The sequence below is a fragment of the Macrotis lagotis genome, chromosome 5, assembly GCF_037893015.1.
Source record: "Macrotis lagotis isolate mMagLag1 chromosome 5, bilby.v1.9.chrom.fasta, whole genome shotgun sequence".
Taxonomy (NCBI): Eukaryota; Metazoa; Chordata; class Mammalia; order Peramelemorphia; family Peramelidae; genus Macrotis; species Macrotis lagotis.
Window position 1 is genome coordinate 74,618,559 of NC_133662.1, and position 19,402 is coordinate 74,637,960.

The following is a 19,402-nucleotide window of genomic DNA, read 5'->3' on the forward strand; positions in this document are numbered from 1 at the left end:
CAGGCTGCCTGAAAGTCAGAGACATCTGGATACCATACTTTCCTGCATTCTGCCAGTTTTCTCACAATCTAGAGCAGATGTGGATTTAATACATTTTAATGTGGTAACAAGTTTGCTTTCTTCTCCCAATTTTTACTATGACCCATTCCTTAGCCTTTAATACCTCCTATGCCTAGGAACCCAACCATTTTTCCACCATTTGAAAATAAAAGAAAATGTCTCAGCAGACCAAACCAAAGGAACAGATCTACTAGTGGACAATTTTGAACCATGAAGTTTCAAATGAAAGTAAAAGAAGGAATACACCCTCTTTATATTTGAGAGGTAGGGCAACATAGGAGACAGGGTATTATACTTGAAGTCAGGAAGAACTTAGTTTTCATCTGGCTTCTGACACTTAGAAACTGAGTGAATAGGAGCAAGCAACCTAAACTTGCTGAGCCTCAGTTTCCTCATCTGTAAAGTGGGAATGAAAATATCTGCTGGACCCACCTCCCAGGTTTATTGCAAATTGTGACTGAAATATCAAAGCATTGGACAAATTTTAAAATACTATGTCAATGTCTATAATAGTCATCGTTGATATTATTATCATTATTATCCTGGTGTAGGCTTTCTTTTAGTTTACACAGAATCTGAATTCTGAGGTGAAACTATTTACAGCCTAATATATACTCAAGCTAAATATAGGCAGATAACCATAGATTCAGATACTAATAAGCCCAAAATATACAAATATTATAAATTTTACTATGAAAATGAAAGACTTGAAAGTCAGAACCTTCTAGGAGATGCAGGGGAAGTATTATTTTGCCATAATGGACCCTCCAATGAGTTCATAAAAATAAAAGGAACCACTGGGAAGTCAGTCCATAATATCCCTTGAATTATAAATAAATCATATTAAATAACTACAGGTTAACAAGAAGAAACAAGTTCCAAGGTCCTGGAGAGTAGAAACTATTATATGTTTCTTCTGTGACATGCAGAAAGGCATCAAGGTAAATGGGTCAGTCATGTAGCAAGAGATAACTGATGGAGAGTTTTCACACTCTCTCAGAAGCCATCCAAGGTCAAGAAAACACAATGAAGAAATCTAGCATGCTCGCCAGACTTCTTATGGCATATCTGTGAAAGAACATGGAAGACTTGGCATAGTGGCAACACTGACTTGTGGTCTTTGAGCTGGGAAGGCTGAAGTTATGTGAAGTTCTGAGTTGCAGAAGAGCTAAAGCCAATGGGTGCCATCAACCAAGTCTAGTACCAATATGGCAAATCTCAAGAACAAGACGGGGCCACTAGGTCACTTCAAAAGGGAAAACTAGGGGCAGCTAGGTGGCGTAGTGGATAAAGCACCAGCCCTGGAGTCAGGAGTACCTGGGTTCAAATCCGGTCTCAGACACTTAATAATTACCTAGCTGTGTGGCCTTGGGCAAGCCACTTAACCCCCATTTAACTTGCAAAAAAAAAAAAAAAAAAAAGGAAAACTGAGTTAGTTTGAAAGAATGGAGCAAGTTAAAGCTTCCATACCAATCAGTATAGGGAGTGAGTCCATGAGAGGCTGTTTGTTGCATTTCCAGCCTAGATTGGACAAAAAAATCCAATCTCAAGGAAAAGGGAAAAAAAAGACATGGATAAGAGTTCACAAATATAAATGGATGATTTGGCATAGAGAAGAAAGTCTAGTCAGTTCTACCATGTTTCTTTCAAAAACTCAAATTTGTTCGAATATGATGATATCATTAGGTAATATTTTGAGTATAACATGAATTTTAATTTGCTCATGCATGAATTCTTCCAAGAGAAATTGAAAATACAGAAATCTTAACTATTTCCATAACTCATAAGCTACACAACCTCTAACGCTCACTTCTACAAGCAAACTTCAGGTCTTTTTCCATGGTAAAGAACCAAATTCATGGTAAATCTTCAGGCACAATAGAAATTATGGACAGAGGAGAGTGGGTCCACACACTTCCCCCTACTCTCTTATAACCATCTTCCATGGCCTATCACCCAGGGTCCAGGCTGAGCAGCAGCCTAAAGCCATGGCCATCACTATTTATGAGTATTTATGTATTTCTTAACCATTTAACATGCACAAAACCATGGTAGCACTGTTATTTGATTGCTATCTTTTCTTCAGATGTCAATGGAAAAGTATTTGAGCATTATGACCTTAACCTTATTTTTCCAAAAGCCCCCTAGCTTTTATTGAGCAATTTTGCACAAAGAGGGAACTTGAAAAATTCATATGATTTGTAATAGCGGAACTGACTGTATTCATATCAATGAGATCACAGTGGAAAAAATCCATCTGCTGAGCAAATTATTATCCATAAAATAGGCTACAGATACCTTTTTTCCATTGGTGGACTGTGATACAATTCAAATAGCACCAGGATTATAATCCTAATTCTGTCACTTACTAGGTATGTGACCTAAGCTAAGTCATAACATCTCCGAGTCTCCATTTTTTCACTTGTTATAAAATCAGCCCTAAACAACTTCACCAGTTGATTGTAAGAAATAGTTCTGAAAATTGTAAATGCTCTATAAATGTAAGACACTGTTATTATTTCAATGCTGCAAAAAATATGAATAAATCTTGACCCATACACTTTTGTCTATTACATTATATAACCAAAACAAATTCTGGTATTGAATAAATTCTTTCTGCCATTCCCTGCATCATTTGAGACTGGAAAAGAAATACAATTTGCTATTTGTACCTTGGTATCATGTCAAAATCTCTCCCAGATGGCTGGATAATTATCTCTGTGATATAAAACTTTGTGGTCCCTAAAACAGGAAGAAGAAAATTTAAGAGGAAGCAATTCCCACAATAATACTAAAACATGAAATTTTCATTTTATACATCCCACAACTAAATCATGACATTTTCAATATAAATATTTAAAGCCCCAATGAAATAACACTACCATGGATCTTTTCATAATTCCCACATCAAGATTCATGATCAGTTTTCCATGAGGATGCAGTGGAATAAAGTATGGGATTTATAGTAGAGGATCTAGGTTTGAATTTTATTTCTGCTGCTTACTACCTGTAAGTGTGACATTAAGGAAATCATTTGACTTGCCTCAAATTTTAATCTATTAAGAACAGTTTGGCTTATATGGCATCTGAGATCCTATCTAACTCTAAATCTATGATCACAGAATTCCATGGAATCATTCTGATACAACTGACATACAAGTAATAGGCCTCCTAGATGAAAAAAGAAAATTTTTTTTTTGCTTTTTGTATTTCCTGTACTCAGCACATAGTAGGTGCATGAAAAAGGTTTAGCGATTGATTGAAATGGATCTATGACCTTATAGATACAACTCCTTCAGGCCCTTTCATCTACAAAACTCTTGCCAGATTCTTCAAAAGTACCCCCACAACAGAAAGATACATATAGAGTAAAGGTAAAAGGTTGGAGTAAAATATATTTTGCTTCAGATGAAGTGAAAAAAAGCAGGGGTAGCAATCCTTATCTCAGAAAAAGCAGCTGCAAAAAGAGACATTATTAAAAGAGATAAGGAAGGGAACTACATCCTCCTAGACAATAAAGTAATTTCAATACTAAATATGTATGCACCCAATGGTATAGCATCCAGATTCTTAGAGGAGAAGTTGAAGGAGCTACAGAAACACAAAGACAGCAAAACTCTACTCGTGGAAGACCTCAACCTCCCACTCTTAAGATTTAGATGAATCTAACTATAAAATAAAAAAGAAAGAAGTTAAGGAGGTAAACAGATTGTTAGAAAACCTAGATATGATAGACTTATTAAGGAAATTGAATGAGGATAGAAAGGAATATACTTTTGTGTTGCAGTACATGGCACTTATACAAAAATTGACCAGTTCCCAAAAATGTTGCCTTCACTCTGCCATCTTTACCATGGCTTTTGGAATTTCATCAAACATTTAAGGAACAACTGGTTCCAATTCTATATAAACTCTTTGGAAAAATTAGTGAAGACAGAACTCTACCTAACTCTTTCTATGACACCAATATGGTGCTGATACCTAAACCAGGAAGAGTTAAAACAGGGAAAGAAATTTACAGACCTATCTCCCTAATGAATATGGATTCAAAAATTGTACATAAAATCTTAGCAAAACGATTACAAAAAGTTATCACTAGGATAATACATTATGACCAAGTAGGATTTATCCAAGGAATGAAGGGTTGGTTCAATATTAGGAAAACTGTCAGTATAATTAATTATATCAATAACAAACCTATCAGAAATCATATGATTATATCAATAGATGCTGAGAAAGCTTTTGACAAAGTACAGCACCTATTCCTACTAAAAACACTAGAGAATGCAGGAATAAATGTATTGTTCCTTAGAATAATAAAGAGTATCTATCTGAAACAATCAACAAGCATCATATGCAATGGGGATAGGCTAGAGGCATACCCAATAAGATCAGGGGTGAAACAAGGATGCCCACTATCACCACTACTATTCAATATCGTATTAGAAATGTTAGCTTCCCCAATAAGAGAAGAAAAAGAAATCAAAGGAATTAGAATAGGGAAGGAAGAGACAAAAGTCTCACTCTTTGCAGATGGTATGCCCAGAGAATCCCAAAAAATCTTCTAAAAGGCTACTAGAAATAATTAGCAACTTTAACAAAGTCACAGGATATAAAATAAACTCCCATAAATGCTCAACTTTTCTATATATGACTAGAAAGATGCTGCAGGAAGAGCTAGAAAGAGAAATCCCATTCAAAATAACTTCAGGCAATATAAAATACCTGGGAGTCTATCTGTCAAGGCAGACTCAGAAACTTTTTGAAAACAATTACAAAACATTTCTCATACAAATAAAATCAGACTTAAATAACTGGGCAAATATCAACTGCTCATGGATAGGCTGAGCTAATATAATAAAAATGACAATTCTACCAAAACTAAATTACTTGTTTAGTGCCCTACCAATCAAAATTCCAATAAATTGCTTTAATGAGTTAGAAAAAATTGTAAGTAAATTCATATGGAGAAATAAAAAGATGAGAATCTCCAGAGATTTAATGAAAAAAAGTGCAAAAGAAGGTGGCTTAGCCCTACCATATCTAAAATTACATTATAAAGCATCAGTCATCAAAACTGTCTGGTACTAGCTAAGAAACAGAGTGGTGGATCAGTTTCATAAACCCAAAGAGTCCAGCTAATGGGATAAAAATTCTCTCTTCAATAAAAACTGCTGGGAAAATTGGAAGTTTGTATGGAAGAAACTTAGATTAGACCAACACCTCACACCAAAATAAGATCGAAATAGATACATAAAAAACAATATTATAAGCAAACTAGAAGATCAAGGAGTAGTTTACCTGTCAGATCTATGGAAAGGGAAGCAATTTATGACCAAGAAAGAGATGGAGAACATCATTAAAAACAAATTAGATAATTTTAATTACATTAAATTAAAAAGTTTTTGCACAGACAAAACCACTATAACCAAGATCAAAAGAAATGTAGTAAATTAGGAAACAATTTTTATGACTAGTGTTTCTGAGAAAGGACTCATTTCTAAAATATACAGAGAACTGAGGCAAATTAAAAAAAAAAAGACAAGTCATTCCCCAATTGACAAATGGTCTAAGGATATGCAAAGGCAATTTCTAGATGAGGAAATCAAAGCAATCCATAGTCATATGAAAAACTGCTCCAAATCATTAATTATCAGAGAAATGCAAATTAAAACATCTCTGAGGTACCACCTCACACCTCTCAGACTGGCCAATATGACCAGAAAGGACAATGCAATGTTGGAAGGGATGTGGGAAATCTGGGACACTAATTGGAATTATGCCCAAAGGGCAACAAAAATGTGCATACCCTTTGATCCAGCAATACCACTACTAAAACATCATCTGTACAAAAATGTTCATAGCAGCTCTCTTTCTAGTGGCAAAGAAATGGAAACTGAGGGAATGCCCATCAATTGGGGAATGGCTTAACAAACTGTAGTTTATGTTTGTGATAGAACACTATTGTTCTTTTAGAAATCAGGAGGGATGGGAATCAGAGAAGCCTGGAAGGATCTGCATGAATTGATGCTGAGTGAGATGAGCAGAAACAGAAGAACACTGTACACCCTAACAGCACCATGGGAGTGATGATCAAGCTTAATGGACTTTCTCATACTAACAGGGCAATAATCAGGCACAATTCTGGGATATCTGCAAAGGAGAATGACATCTGTATCCTGAGAAAGAATTGTGGAGCTTGAGCAAAGACCAAAGACTTTCTATGTACCTTTAATTTAATTTTTTTAAATTGTCTTATTATGTAATTCTGCTATACCTCATACTATATGTTTCTTCCTTAAGGATATGATTTCTCTCTCATCACATTCAGCTTAGATCAATGCATACTATGGGAATGATGTAAAGAGTACCAAACTGCCTTCTGTGGGGAGTGGGGGGAGGCAAGCAACATTGGGGCAAAAATTGTAAAACTGAAAATAAATATAAACCTTTCCAAAATTTAAAAAAAAGTCCCTCCACAAAGGATCTACTGCATATGATAGATGGGTCTTCTTTTACATTTACAAAGTCATATTTCATTGTCCTATCACAACACAGATGTAACACTTTATTATCAAAGGCTAAACCATTGAACTACAGACTCTAGTCTATTCTGCCTCATTGGAAAGGCTTTGAGTAGAGTATCATTGATGGACTAAATCTCTTCCAAGGACCAATAAATGACTAAGTTTAGAGAAGCTTATCAGCAGTTGGTGGATCATTAGATGAAAAATTATTTAGTAATGATAACCAATGAAACAAAGAGAAATACAAAATGGGATTTCACTCCTGGTGGCTTCCTAATTCCCTTGCCACAGAATTCTGCAGCAAAAGAATGGAAAAAAAAAAGCAAAATATATTAAAGAAAATACCAGTTTCTAGTCCATCAAGAAATAACAATTTAAACACAGATTCTAAACAAGAAATCTTTGGCCAATGACCAATGAACTGATATGCCACTAAAGCAAAAGAACTACATCAATTGCAAAAAAAAAATGATTCTTGCAAAACTCAGAAGACTATTCTAGCAAAATCAGAATAGGGAAGTTGTACCTTTTCTTTAGGATCTCCTTGGAGAGGGAGGTAAAGAAGTTGGTAGAGCTAGTTTTAATGCAATTTAAAAAGAATTTCATGGGACATTTGGTCATCTCACCTTGCTGCTCTCATAAACATAAGCAAAAAGAGGCCTCTAAAATAATGGTAGATTATATTCCAACATCTGGTTAGAGAAGAAAAACTTAGATCCTTGAAAATTAAAAATATATAAAAATACTCAGTGATTGCTATATACAGTTGAGCAGGAAAGCAAAGCATAGCAAAAAGTTTATTGGAAAATGGGGAATTTTCAATTGTGTCTGACTCTTCTTTATAAACCCATTTGGGATTTTCTTAGCAAAGATACTAGGGTGGCATGCCACTTCTTTCCTCCCGTTTATTTTATAGATGAGGATGCAGAGGCAAAAAAGGTTAAGTGAATTGTCGAGGATCACATAGCTTGTAAGTGTCTGTAGCCAGATTTGAATTCAGAAAGATCAGTCTTTCCTGAATCCAGACCTGAAACTCTATCCACTGCACCCAGCGACCCAAAGTAGGAATAAAAATGATCAAAGGCATTAAGGACTCAGGAGCCTGATATTTATCTTTAACAAGAATATGTTTTTCCCAATAGGAGAATCAGAAAACAAACAAAATCACAAAATGTGGAATTGGTTCCATCCTAACAGAAGGGAAATTACTAGTCACTTCCATCTATCATGATAGCCTTCAATAAAGTCAGATTATCTTGCTTATGAAACCCACAGTAGCTCTAAAGTATCAACATCGGAATTTCATTGGGATTCAAGTCATTCATTTAGATTGTTTAAAATCCAGTGGCATTAACCACAGGGAATGAGGGATAGCATGGCTTAGTGGGTGAGGAGAAAGGCAGCATGGTATAATGGGTAAAGGGGCAGCCCTAGAGTTAGGAAAACCTGAGTTCAAGGCTTGCCTTCTACAAACAATGGCCATGTGAACCACATATTAAATACTTGTAGATTGCAGAGAAGGTGCTTATGTGAATTCTCTAAGGGGGTTTCCTCATCCAGAAGTTCTTTATACCAATATAATTAAAGGTCCTCTCCTTTTCCCAATAAGAACAGGATGGAACAGACCACCTCTGACAGTGCCTCAAGTAAAAACCCAGTGGCAACTTAAATGAGCCAGAAATATGAAATGGTAGCTTAAAAAAGAAATACAATCTAGATTTCTTTATTAAAAGTATATGGTCAGGGGCAGTCAGGTGGCACAGTGGATAGAGTACCGGCTCTGAAATCAGGAGTACCTGGGTTCAAATCCGGCCTCAGACACTTAATAATTACCTAGCTGTGTGGCCTTGGGGAAGCTACTTAATCCCATTTGCCTTTCAAAAAAACTTTTTAAAAAAAGTACATGGTCAGGGCAGCTAGGTGGCATAGTGGATAGACTACCAGCCCTGGAGCCAGGAGGACCTGAGTTCCATTCCAGCCTCAGACACTTAAAAATTGCCTAGCTGGGTGACCTTGGGCAAGTCACTTAACCCCATTGCCTTAAAAAAATAATTTTTTTTAAATTTAAAAAAAAGTACATGGTCAAGTTAAATATATTGGCTAAGTATACTGGCTACTTCCCTGATCAGGCAACAACAATTGAAAGTCTTATATGGAGTTATGGATATCACTTTTTAACAGGTATGTTGACAAGAAGAGGAAAGTTACTAGGAGGTTAAACAACCTTTTCATATGAGTTAATTTTGAGAAAGCTGAAAATGTTTAGCCCAGAAAAGAAGACTTTGGGAGGCTTAAAGTTCAGAGGGAAAGGTCAAAATAACTGCTTCCAAGTATTATTACAAAGGTTTTTTTATGGTTTGAACTGCTTTATTAGCCAGAATTGGGGCAAATAGGTAGAGGTTACAGAGAGGTAGATTTCCACTCAATATAAAGAAAAACTTTTCTAACAATATGAGTTAACATGGGGGTGGGCGGAGTTTCTTTCCCATGGAACAATTATTAAACAGGAGGATAGATGATCTTCTATGACCAAGGATATTGGAGAAAGGACTCAAGGAGGATTCCAGAAGGTTTTGTAAGGTTACTTCAAATTCTGAGACTGATTCTACAAAGTAAGGCTATCACAAGCAGGCACAATGGCAGTGGGCAAAGAGCAGGTGACTTCTAACATCAAGGTGGAAACAGAAAAATACACAGAGAATAATAGAGCTGCCCAGGACAATACAAAGTGCTTCTACTGATATGGTCCTCAACCCCTCACTCTCCATCCCACCTTGCCATAATCTCATCAGTTGTAAAGCACTGTTGTTTCTACTCTTGGATGTCCCCCCATCACTTTCTCTCCTGATACTGACACCTCTCTGGTGCATGCCTTTATCATCTCGTGCCTGGACGACTGCAATAACCTGCTGGTTAATATTCCTTTCTCAAGATTCCCCCTAATCAAATGTAGGGTTGGTTCAATCTTAGGAAAACTGTCAGTATAATCAATTATATCAACAACAAATCTATCAGAAATTATATGATCATATCAATAGATGCTGAAAAAGCTTTTGACAAAATACAGCACCCATTCCTACTAAAAACACTAGAGAGTGTAGGAATAAATGGACTGTTCCTTAGAATAATAAGTAGTATCTATCTGAAACTATTGACAAGCATTATATTCAAAGGGGAGAGGCTAGAGACAATCCCAATAAGAACAAGGGTGAAACAAGGATGCCCATTATGACCACTACTATTCAATATCGTATTAGAAATGTTAGCTTCAGCAATTAAAGAAAAAAAAAGAAAGTGAAAAGAATTAAAATTGGGAAGGAGGAAACAAAACTCACTCTTTGCAGATGACATGATGGTATACCTAGAGAATCCCAAGAAATCCTCCAAAAAAAAAAACTACTGGAAACAATTAGCAATTTTAGCAAAGTTGCAGGATATATAAAATAAATCCTCATAAATCCTCAACTTCTCTATATATATGACTAGCAAGATACAGCAGGAAGAGCTAGAAAGAGAAATCCTATTCAAAGTAACCTTAGACACTATAAAATACCTGGGAGTCTATTTGCCAAGGCAGACTCAGAAACTTTTTGAAAACAAATATAAAACACTTCTCACACAAATTAAATCAGACTTAAATAAGTGGGCAAACATCAACTAATCATGGATAGGTCAAGCTAATATAATAAACATGACAATTCTACCAAAACTAAACTACCTGTTTAGTGCCCTACCAATCAAAATTCCAAAAAATTACTTTAATGAGTTAGAAAAAGTTGTAAGTAAATTCATATGGAGAAATAAAAAGTCAAGAACTTGCAGGGATTTAATGAAAAAAAGTGCAAAAGAAGGTGGCTTAGGCCTACCTGATCTAAAATTATATTATAAAGCATCAGTAATCAAAACTGTCTGATATTGGCTAAGAAACAGAATAGTGGACCAGTGGAACAGACTAGGTGCAATAGCAGGAAAAATTACAGTAATCTGCTGTTTGATAAACCCAAAGAGTCCAGGTATTGGGATAAAAACTCTCTCTTCAATAAAAACTGCTGGGAAAATTGGAAGTTTGTATGGAAGAAACATAGGTTAGACCAACACCTCAAACCCTTATACCAGGATAAGATCCAAATGGATACAGGATTTACACATAAAAAACAATACCCCCGAGGGCGGAGCCAAGATGGCCACAAGAAGGGATCCAGTCTTAGGAGCTCTCTGATAAAATTCATCAGCTAAGGACTTTAACTAAACTTTCCAGAGACAGAACCCACAAAGGGACCCAGTGAGGCAGTTCTCCTACTCAAGGTAACCTGGAAAAGAGCAGAAAGGCTCTGCTCCCCGGGATCAGAGAGGCGGCCTGCCAGAAGGGTGGCCAGCCAGAGCCAAAGAACTTCAGCCTCCCGGAGACAGCCCCAGGGCGCTGGGAGTCTCAGCTCACAGCAGCGGGGGAGTCTCCTGAGCTGCACCCTGAGGAGCACGGAGCACAAAGTGGGGGAACAGCCGGGGACCTCTGCCAGAGCTAGCACTTGGAGCCCAGCCCTCAGGGCACACAGAGAGCAGCATGGTCTTTCCCCAGCCCTGATCCAGGAAACAGAAGCAGGCGGAGCCAGTAAGCAAGAGCCCCCAGGGCATGAGCCCATTGAGCTGAGGGAGGGGAGTGAAGAGAGACTGCAGGGCTCTGTCCTCTGCCTCTGGAACAGGACTCTGGGGCTCTGACCACATTCAGATCCTGATAGCAGTCTAGGCCCCCCCATAGAACAGCAGGTCCCCCTGCACCTCAGCCCCGTGGCAGAGGGAGGTACTTATGGTCATTAACAGACTAGGAGGGAGGACAGAGCCTCACACACTGAGACCCTTGTGGGAGTGTCCCAAAAGCTCAGGAAGCACCCCAAACCAGGCCCAGGCTGGGAAAATGAGCAAGCAAAGAAACAAAAGGAAGACCATTGAGAAATATTTTGCAAATAAGCCCAAGAAGAATCAAAATATTCAGTCTGAAGATGAGGAAGCACAAGCTCCTGCATCTAAAGACTCCAAGAAAAACAGAAATTGGGCTCAGGCTATGACAGAGCTCAAAAAAGACTTTGAAAATCAAATGAGGGAGTTTGAAGAAAAACTGGGAAAAGAAAGGAGAGAGATGCAGGAAAAACATGAAAATGAAGTCAGCAGCCTAGTCAAGGAAATCCAAAAAAATGCTGAAGAAAATAGCATGCTAAAAACCAGCTTAGGTCAAATGGATAAAACAGTTCAAAAAGTTGTTGAGGAGAAGAATGCTTTAAAAAGCAAAATTGGCCAGATGGAAAAAGAGATAAGAAAACTCTCTGAGGAGAACAAATCCTTCAGACAAAGAATAGAATTCAGAGAGATTGATGAATTTAACAGAAATCAGGAATCAATACTTCAAAAAAAAATGAAAAATTAGAAGAAAATGTGAAATATCTCATTGAAAAAACAACTGATATGGAAAACAGACTTAGGAAGGATAATTTAAAAATTATTGGAATACCTGAAAGTCATGATCAGGAAAAGAGCCTTGACATCATTTTCAAAGAATTACTACAGGAAAATTGCCCTGATATTCTAGAAGCAGAGGGCAAAATAGAAATGGAGAGAATCCACCAATTCCCCCAGAGAAAGAGATCCCAAAAAACCAACACCTAAGAATATTATAGACAAGTTCCAGAACTCCCAAGTCAAAGAGAAAATATTACAAGCAGCCAGAAGGACACAGTTCAAATATCATGGAGCTGCAGTCAGGATCACACAGGACTTAGCAGCATCTACATTGGAAGCTCATAGGGCTTGGAATACAATATACCGGAAGGCAAAAGAGCTTAGAATACAGCCAAGAATGAACTACCCAGCAAGGCTGAATGTCCTCTTCCAGGGAAAAAGATGGACTTTCAATGAACCAGGGGAATTTCAAATGTTCCTTCTGGAATAGCCAGAGCTGAACAGAAGGTTTGATCTTCAGATACAGGACTCAGGTGAAGCATGGAGATTGGAGGAGAGGGGGGAAATATGAGGGACTTAATGAAGATGAACTGCATGTATTCCTGCATAGAAAAATGACACTGATAATACTCATATGAACCTTCTCAGTTAATAGAGCAGGTAGAGGGAGCTTTTATAGTTGAAGCACAGGAGAAAGCTGAATTCGAAGATAAAATATGGTATAAAAATGGAGTCAATAGGAAAAAAAAGGGAAATGGAATGGGAGAAAGAAAAAGGAGAGGGGGAACAGTCCAAGATATTTCACATAAGATTTTTTTTATTACAATGAGCTATTGCAATGATATGGAAGTGGGGAGGCAAGGGGGAATGAGGGAACCTTTGCTCTCATCAGAGATGGCTAGGAGAGGAAACAGCATATATACTCAATGGGGTATAGACATCTGGAGTAAGAAGGAGCGGGGAGCAGGGGGAAGGGGTGGGGATGTGAATAAAGGAGAAGAAGATGGACCATGGGGGGAGAGTGGCCAGATATAACACATTTTCTTTCTTACTTCTTGCAAGGGGCTGGGATTGGAAGAACTGCCCAGGACCACAGGGCCAGGTGGATTCTGGGCCTAAGGGGTGGTATGGGGGCTCAGGGCTTCTTGGCCCCAGGACCAAGGATCTGTCTGCTGCGCCACTCAGCAACCCTACAGCAGAGTCAGAGTGAAAGGAGAGAGAAAATAGAGTACATGGTAGTGGAGAAATAAGAAAGGAGGGAGTTGCGATCAGCAATGGCAACGGTGGAAAAATATGGAAATAACTTTTGTGATGGACTTATCATAAAGAATGAGATCCACCCATGACAGAGTTGTTGGTGTTAGAACAAAGACTCAAGCACATTTTTTGTTATTATTATTTGGGGGAGGGTGCAGGGCAAGTGGGGCTGGATGGCCTGCCTGGGGCCATATAGCGGGTAATCTTTGGGTGTCTGGGGCCGGATTTGGACTCAGGTGCTCCTGCTCAAGAGCCAATGCTCTGTCTGCCACCCAGCCACCCCTACTATTATTACTATTTTATTTTATTTTGGGTCTTTTTTACTTTCTTTTTTTTGGTTTTGGCAGGGCAGTGGGGATCAGGTGGCTTGCATGTCACACGGCTGGGTGATTGTTGAGTTTAGGAGGCTGGATATGGAATCGGGTGCTTGTGGCTCCAGGGCTGGTGCTTCGTCCATTGCACCACCTGGCCATACCTACAATTATTAATATTATTTTTTTTATTTTAATTTTTTTCTCTCCCCTTTACTTTTTTCGCCCAAGCAAGTCTATCTATATTCATGGGGAAGGAGGGGTATTTTGTTTACTTGTAAACAAGAATATTTTATTAATGTAAAAAAAAACATTTGTACAAAATGAGAATAAAAAATAAATTTAAAAAAAATACCATAAGCAAACTAGAAGATCAAGGACCAGTTTACCTGTCAGATCTATGGAAAGGAAAGCAGTTTATGACAAAGGAAGAGAGAGAGAACATCACTAAAAACTAACTAGATGATTTTGATTACATTAAATTAAAAAGCTTTCACACAGACAAAACCACTGTAACCAAGATCAAAAGAAATGTAGTAAACTGGGAAACAATCATTACAACTAATGTTTCTGACAAAGGACACATTTCTAAAATATACAGAGAACTGAGACAAATTTAAAAAAAAAAACATTCCCCAACTGACAATTGGTCAAAGGATAAGCAAAGGCAATTTACAGATGAGGAGATCAAAACAATCCATAGTCATATGAAAAATTCCTCTAAATCATTACTTACTACAGAAATGCAAATCAAAGCATCTCTGAGGTAATACCTCATACATGTCAGACTAGCCAATATGACCAGAAAGGATAATGATTATTGTTGGAAGGGTTGTGGAAAATCTGGGACACTATTACATTGTCGGTAGAGCTGTGAACTCATCCAACCTTTCTGGAGAGAAATTTGGAACTACACCCAAAGGCAACAAAAATGTGCATACCCTTTGGTCCCATAATACCACTACTGGGTCTATACCCTAAAGAGATGATGAAAAAGGGTAAAAACATCACTTACACAAAAATATTCATAGCAGCCCTGTTTGTGGTGGCAAAGAATTAGAAATCAAGTAAATATCCTTCAATTTGGAAATGGCTTAGCAAACTGTGGTATATGTATGTCTTAGAACACTACTGTTCTATTAGAAACCAGGAGGGATGGGAATTCAGGGAAGCCTGGAGGGCTTTGCATAAACTGATGCTGAGTGAGATGAGCAGAACCAGAAAAACAATGTACACCCTGACAGCAACATGGGGGCGATGATCAACCTTGATGGACTCACTCATTCCATCAGTGCAACAGTTTGGGACAATTTGGGGCTGTCTACAATGGAGAATACCATCCATATCCAGAGAATGAATTGTGGAGTTTGAACAAAGACCAAGGACTATTACCTTAAATTTAGGGGGGAAAAACATATCTTATTGTCTGACCTTGCTGTCTCTTATTCTTTATGTTTCTTCCTTAAGGATATGATTTCTCTCTCATCACATTCAATTTGGATCAATGTACCATAGAAACATTGTAAAGACTGGCAAACTGCCTTCTGTTGGGGGTGGGGGAAGGGAGTAAGATTAGGGGGAAAATTGTAAAACTCAAAATAACTAAAATCTTAAAAAAAAAAAGATTCTCCCTAATCCAGTCAATGCTCCTCTCAGCTGTCAAACTGATCTTCCTTAAACACAGGCCTGACCATGCCACCGCCTCTCCTCTATAGATGCTATCAACTCTAGGATCAATTATAAATTGGCTTTCAAAGTCCTTTATCACTTGTTCCCTTTTTTGCCTTTACAATCTTCTAATACCTCAGTCTCCTTCAGTGACACTAGCTATCCTACATAAGACTCCATCTTCTACTTCCAAACAAACTCTTTCCCTTCTCATCTCCATTGCCTGGTTTTCCTAGCCTCCTCCAGGTCTCAACTGAAGTCCTACCTCCTTGAAGAAGTCTTTCCCAGTGCTCCTCATCTTAGCACCTACCTTCTAACATTATCTCCATTTTATTCTTCTGTATATATGTTTGTTCCCCACCCCTATTGAACTGTGAGCATTCTGAGAGTAGGGTCTGGTTTTTTGTTTGTTTTTCTTTGGTTTTGTTCTTAAAATATTTTAAAATGTTTTGTATCTGCAATATCCAGAACACTGTATAATAAATACTTGATTGATATTTCTCCACCATGAAGAAGAGTTTAACTTGTGTTCATATGTAGCATATAATGGAGTGAGAGCCACTCTCAGATAAAGGGAGCAGAATCAAGAGAACCTTGTACATTTTAACAATAACACTGTAAGCTGATCAGCTATGATGGATGCAACTTCCCTCAGCAGTTCAGAGAGTTAGGACAACCCTGGGAGACCTGTTGTGAATAATGCCATCCACATCCAGAGGGAAAAAAAAACATGGAATCTAAATGTATATTATGTTAACTTTTTTAAAACTTCTCATGCTTTTTCCTTCCTATCATACGGTTTTCTTTCTTTCCCCTTAGTCCTAGTTCCTCTTACACAAAATGTGTAATATGTAAATATGTTAAATAGAAATGTACAAGTACAACTTTTACCAGACTGTCACCAAGGGGAGGGTGGGGGGAGGAAAGGAAGGGTGGTAGAAAAATGTGTAACTTAAAAATCTGCAAATGGATAAATGTTGAAATTCTATCAAAACATGTAATTGGAAAAATAAATATCAAAAAAAAGAGAAAGCCACACAGAATGAAAAAAAATCCGGGTTCAAGACCCATTTCTGCTTGTATAACCATGTATAAAGCAATTAACTTCTCAATGCTAAGACTATGGAACATTTGTTAACCTGCATCTCTAAGACTAAAAATTATAGAACATTTGCTAACAATAGTTAATCTGTTAACTTTCCTCATTATGAGTTCCCTATATCAAGAATGGAACTGGATAAAAAATTTAAAAAACTCCTTGAAAAAATGTTTTATAAAGTGACTTTTTTTTGGTCAAGTTAATAAAGTTCTGCTACTTACGGGGGGGGGGGGGGGGAAGTTTTAGTAATTGGAAAACTTCATTTAGGTCCATGGTCTGACAATAGTGGATAAATGAGGCATTAACTATAGCATTCATTAATACTTGTTTAGAGTAAGTCGTCATTAATCCTAGGCAAGTGGTTCAGTAACTATTTTCAAGATTATTGCCATCTTCAGGAGCAAATACCCTCTGCCTTTATGCATAACTGAAACTAAATTTCATTTAAGCTCAAACTTTTCATAATTAATGATATTAAAAACTATTATTCATCACACCCAGTGTGAGCACAGCATGCTGTAACTCTCTAGAAGATGTTTTAAAAGCACTCTCTGAAATAATGATATGCATTTCAATTATCAGAATTTCTATTACTAGACTTAAAGATGATTTAACATAAAACTAGAACAACAAATAAGGGATATGGAGCAGAATTTGTTTAGGTCTCTATAATCGCATAATATCCCATAAAAATCTCTATGTACAGTTGGACAAGAGCAGTTTGGAAATCTATTTTATCAATCCATGCCAGAGCTAGAGGGAATAAGGAAGAAAGGTCACAAGAATGACAAGATGACAGATCTAGAAATAGAAAGAGACTCAAGGGTCATCTAGTTCTAATTTTCTCTCTTTTTTTAATAAAAAGGAAACTGAGGTCCACAGAGATAAAATGACTTGCCTTAGATCAAATAAGCAATACACTTGAACCTAGTTGTCTGAGTCCAACCCCAAGGCTCTTTCTACTTTTAATCTGAATGACTTTTGACAATTCACTTATGTGAGGCATAAATCTCTTTTACTGTTCTGAGAATAGTAGTACCTCAATGTTTGGGGGGAATAAAACCATTAACCAACCTGCATATTACAGGGGACTTGTTTATATGTGACTGGCTGCTAACTGCCAAGAAGTGGAAAGAATTTTGTTTTTTTAAATGTCATCTACTGCCAGGAAGAGAACAGGGGACAAAAAAAGGAAGAAGAGAAAGAAATGGAAATGGAAATGATGGAGAGAGAAAAAGAAAAGATGAAGAAAGGAAAGTGAAGATACTATTCTCTCTCTACTGCCACTTGTTGCTGAGAAGGAAAATAAAAGAGGAGACAGAAGACATTCATCTGCTTGACCACCTGTTACTTGCTGAGAGACAGAGAAGAGTCCTGTCAAAGGAACAAAGCTGAAGAAGCATTTGCTAATCTTATGATAAAGGTCACTACCTTCAGAACACAACATTCTATCAGCTGAAGCCCAGAAGCTAGAAGTGCCAGATATTAAAGTTGTTGCTGATGAGCAAGCCCAGCAGATGAGAAAAAACATTTGGAAGTGGAGTCTCAAAGAAGCAGCTAAGCTAATAGACTCATCCTCCTGAGAGTCTGTGTCTAGGGAGGTGTTTGTCTGGCACAACGTGGATCAATTCAGCTTAACAGTAGAAGCATTTGCTGACACAGAAACTACATTTGATCAAGGATTTCTTATGGCCAATTCCTAAAATAGAATATGAAAGAGGATACTGAAGTATATCAACACCAAAAGAGGATTCAGAATTCTATTGTTCCAGAGTTGTGAGTTTTCCTTGCACACACATTCCCAACACAAGTGCAATTGCTCATCTGGGACTTAAAAGCTGTATTCTCCAAAGACTGTATGTACAATGGCAGATTTATGTGTGGGATGTTATGGAAATATATGCATTTTCAGTAAATGTTTTGATTCATGTTAACTGAGAATTGGTGACAGATTTATTAGTGGAAAGTATACCAATGAGGGCTGAACTATAGTGTTAGTAGGAAGAGGAATCTAAAAGTAGGGTGACGTACTAGCCTTTCCTGCCAATTTGAAGGCAAGTTAGATGGAAAAGAATCACAGAATGAAAGACTGAGGGAAGGAGGGAGAGAGAGGGGATAGGAGAAGAAAGCAAGAACCACAGACTATATTAAAATTGTTATAAATTGAATCAATTCAGGTAAACATTTGTTAGACACCATATACGTTGTGATATTTTCAGATCCTTCCACACACTGTACCAGGTTAATGCTTTAATTTTCTTATCCTTCCACACACTACACCAAGTTAATGCTAATGCTTTCTCAATAGAATATAAATCTCTCATCCCCCAGAATTAGAGGAACAGAGTTGACACTTGATAGAGATTATAATGGAAAGCCTGAGATATTATAGATAAGGAAGATCTTTCTAAGACTGAACCCTACATCCTAGAGCTTCTTTGTCTCTTCAAAGAGTTTAGAGGGAACAAAACAAGAGCATAGGTGTAAGGGATTTCTTGGGAGGAGTTCTCTACCTGAACCTCTGAGGTTAGTGAAAAGTGCTCCTCCCCGGAGTTATACAGAAAGGATGTCAGAGATAGGGTTTGAACCCTGGACTTCCTGATTCTGAGGCCAGATCTCTATCAATCTTATGATGCTTATTCTCTGAAAGGGAGTTTCTTCCCTGTTCCTGAATGTTAAAAACATCCCTCCCTCAGTGCATTTCCAGGGGTCAAAATAAAAATGACAAAAACAAATTAAGTAGCTCAGAGCACGGTGGATAGAGTACTGGAGTCAAAAAACCTGAGGTTAAATCCAGACTGAATTCATTCACTGGGTAACCCTAAGCAAGTCCCTTAACTTTCACCAGTCTCAGGTTTCTCAACTTGTAAAATGAGGAAAATAACAGTCCCTACACACCCAGGTTGCTGTGAGGAAGAAATGAAATAATATTTGTCAAGTGCTTAGCATAGTGCTTTGCATATAATCAGCATGATATAAATGCTTATTCTTTTCCATAGCTCCCCCATTACCAATTTCTATTATTGCTA

General features: G+C 37.5%; 1 protein-coding gene across 2 annotated transcripts in view; it reads right to left on the reverse strand.

Annotated features, from left to right (window-relative positions):
- Positions 1 to 19,402, reverse strand: part of UBE3D (ubiquitin protein ligase E3D) — a 198,210-nt gene that overhangs the window by 139,532 nt on the left and 39,276 nt on the right. For both annotated transcript variants that reach the window (XM_074237390.1, XM_074237391.1), the window contains exon 6: positions 2,733 to 2,802. In XM_074237390.1, coding sequence (XP_074093491.1) covers positions 2,733 to 2,802 — 70 coding nt within the window. The remainder of the gene's footprint in view (positions 1 to 2,732; positions 2,803 to 19,402) is intronic.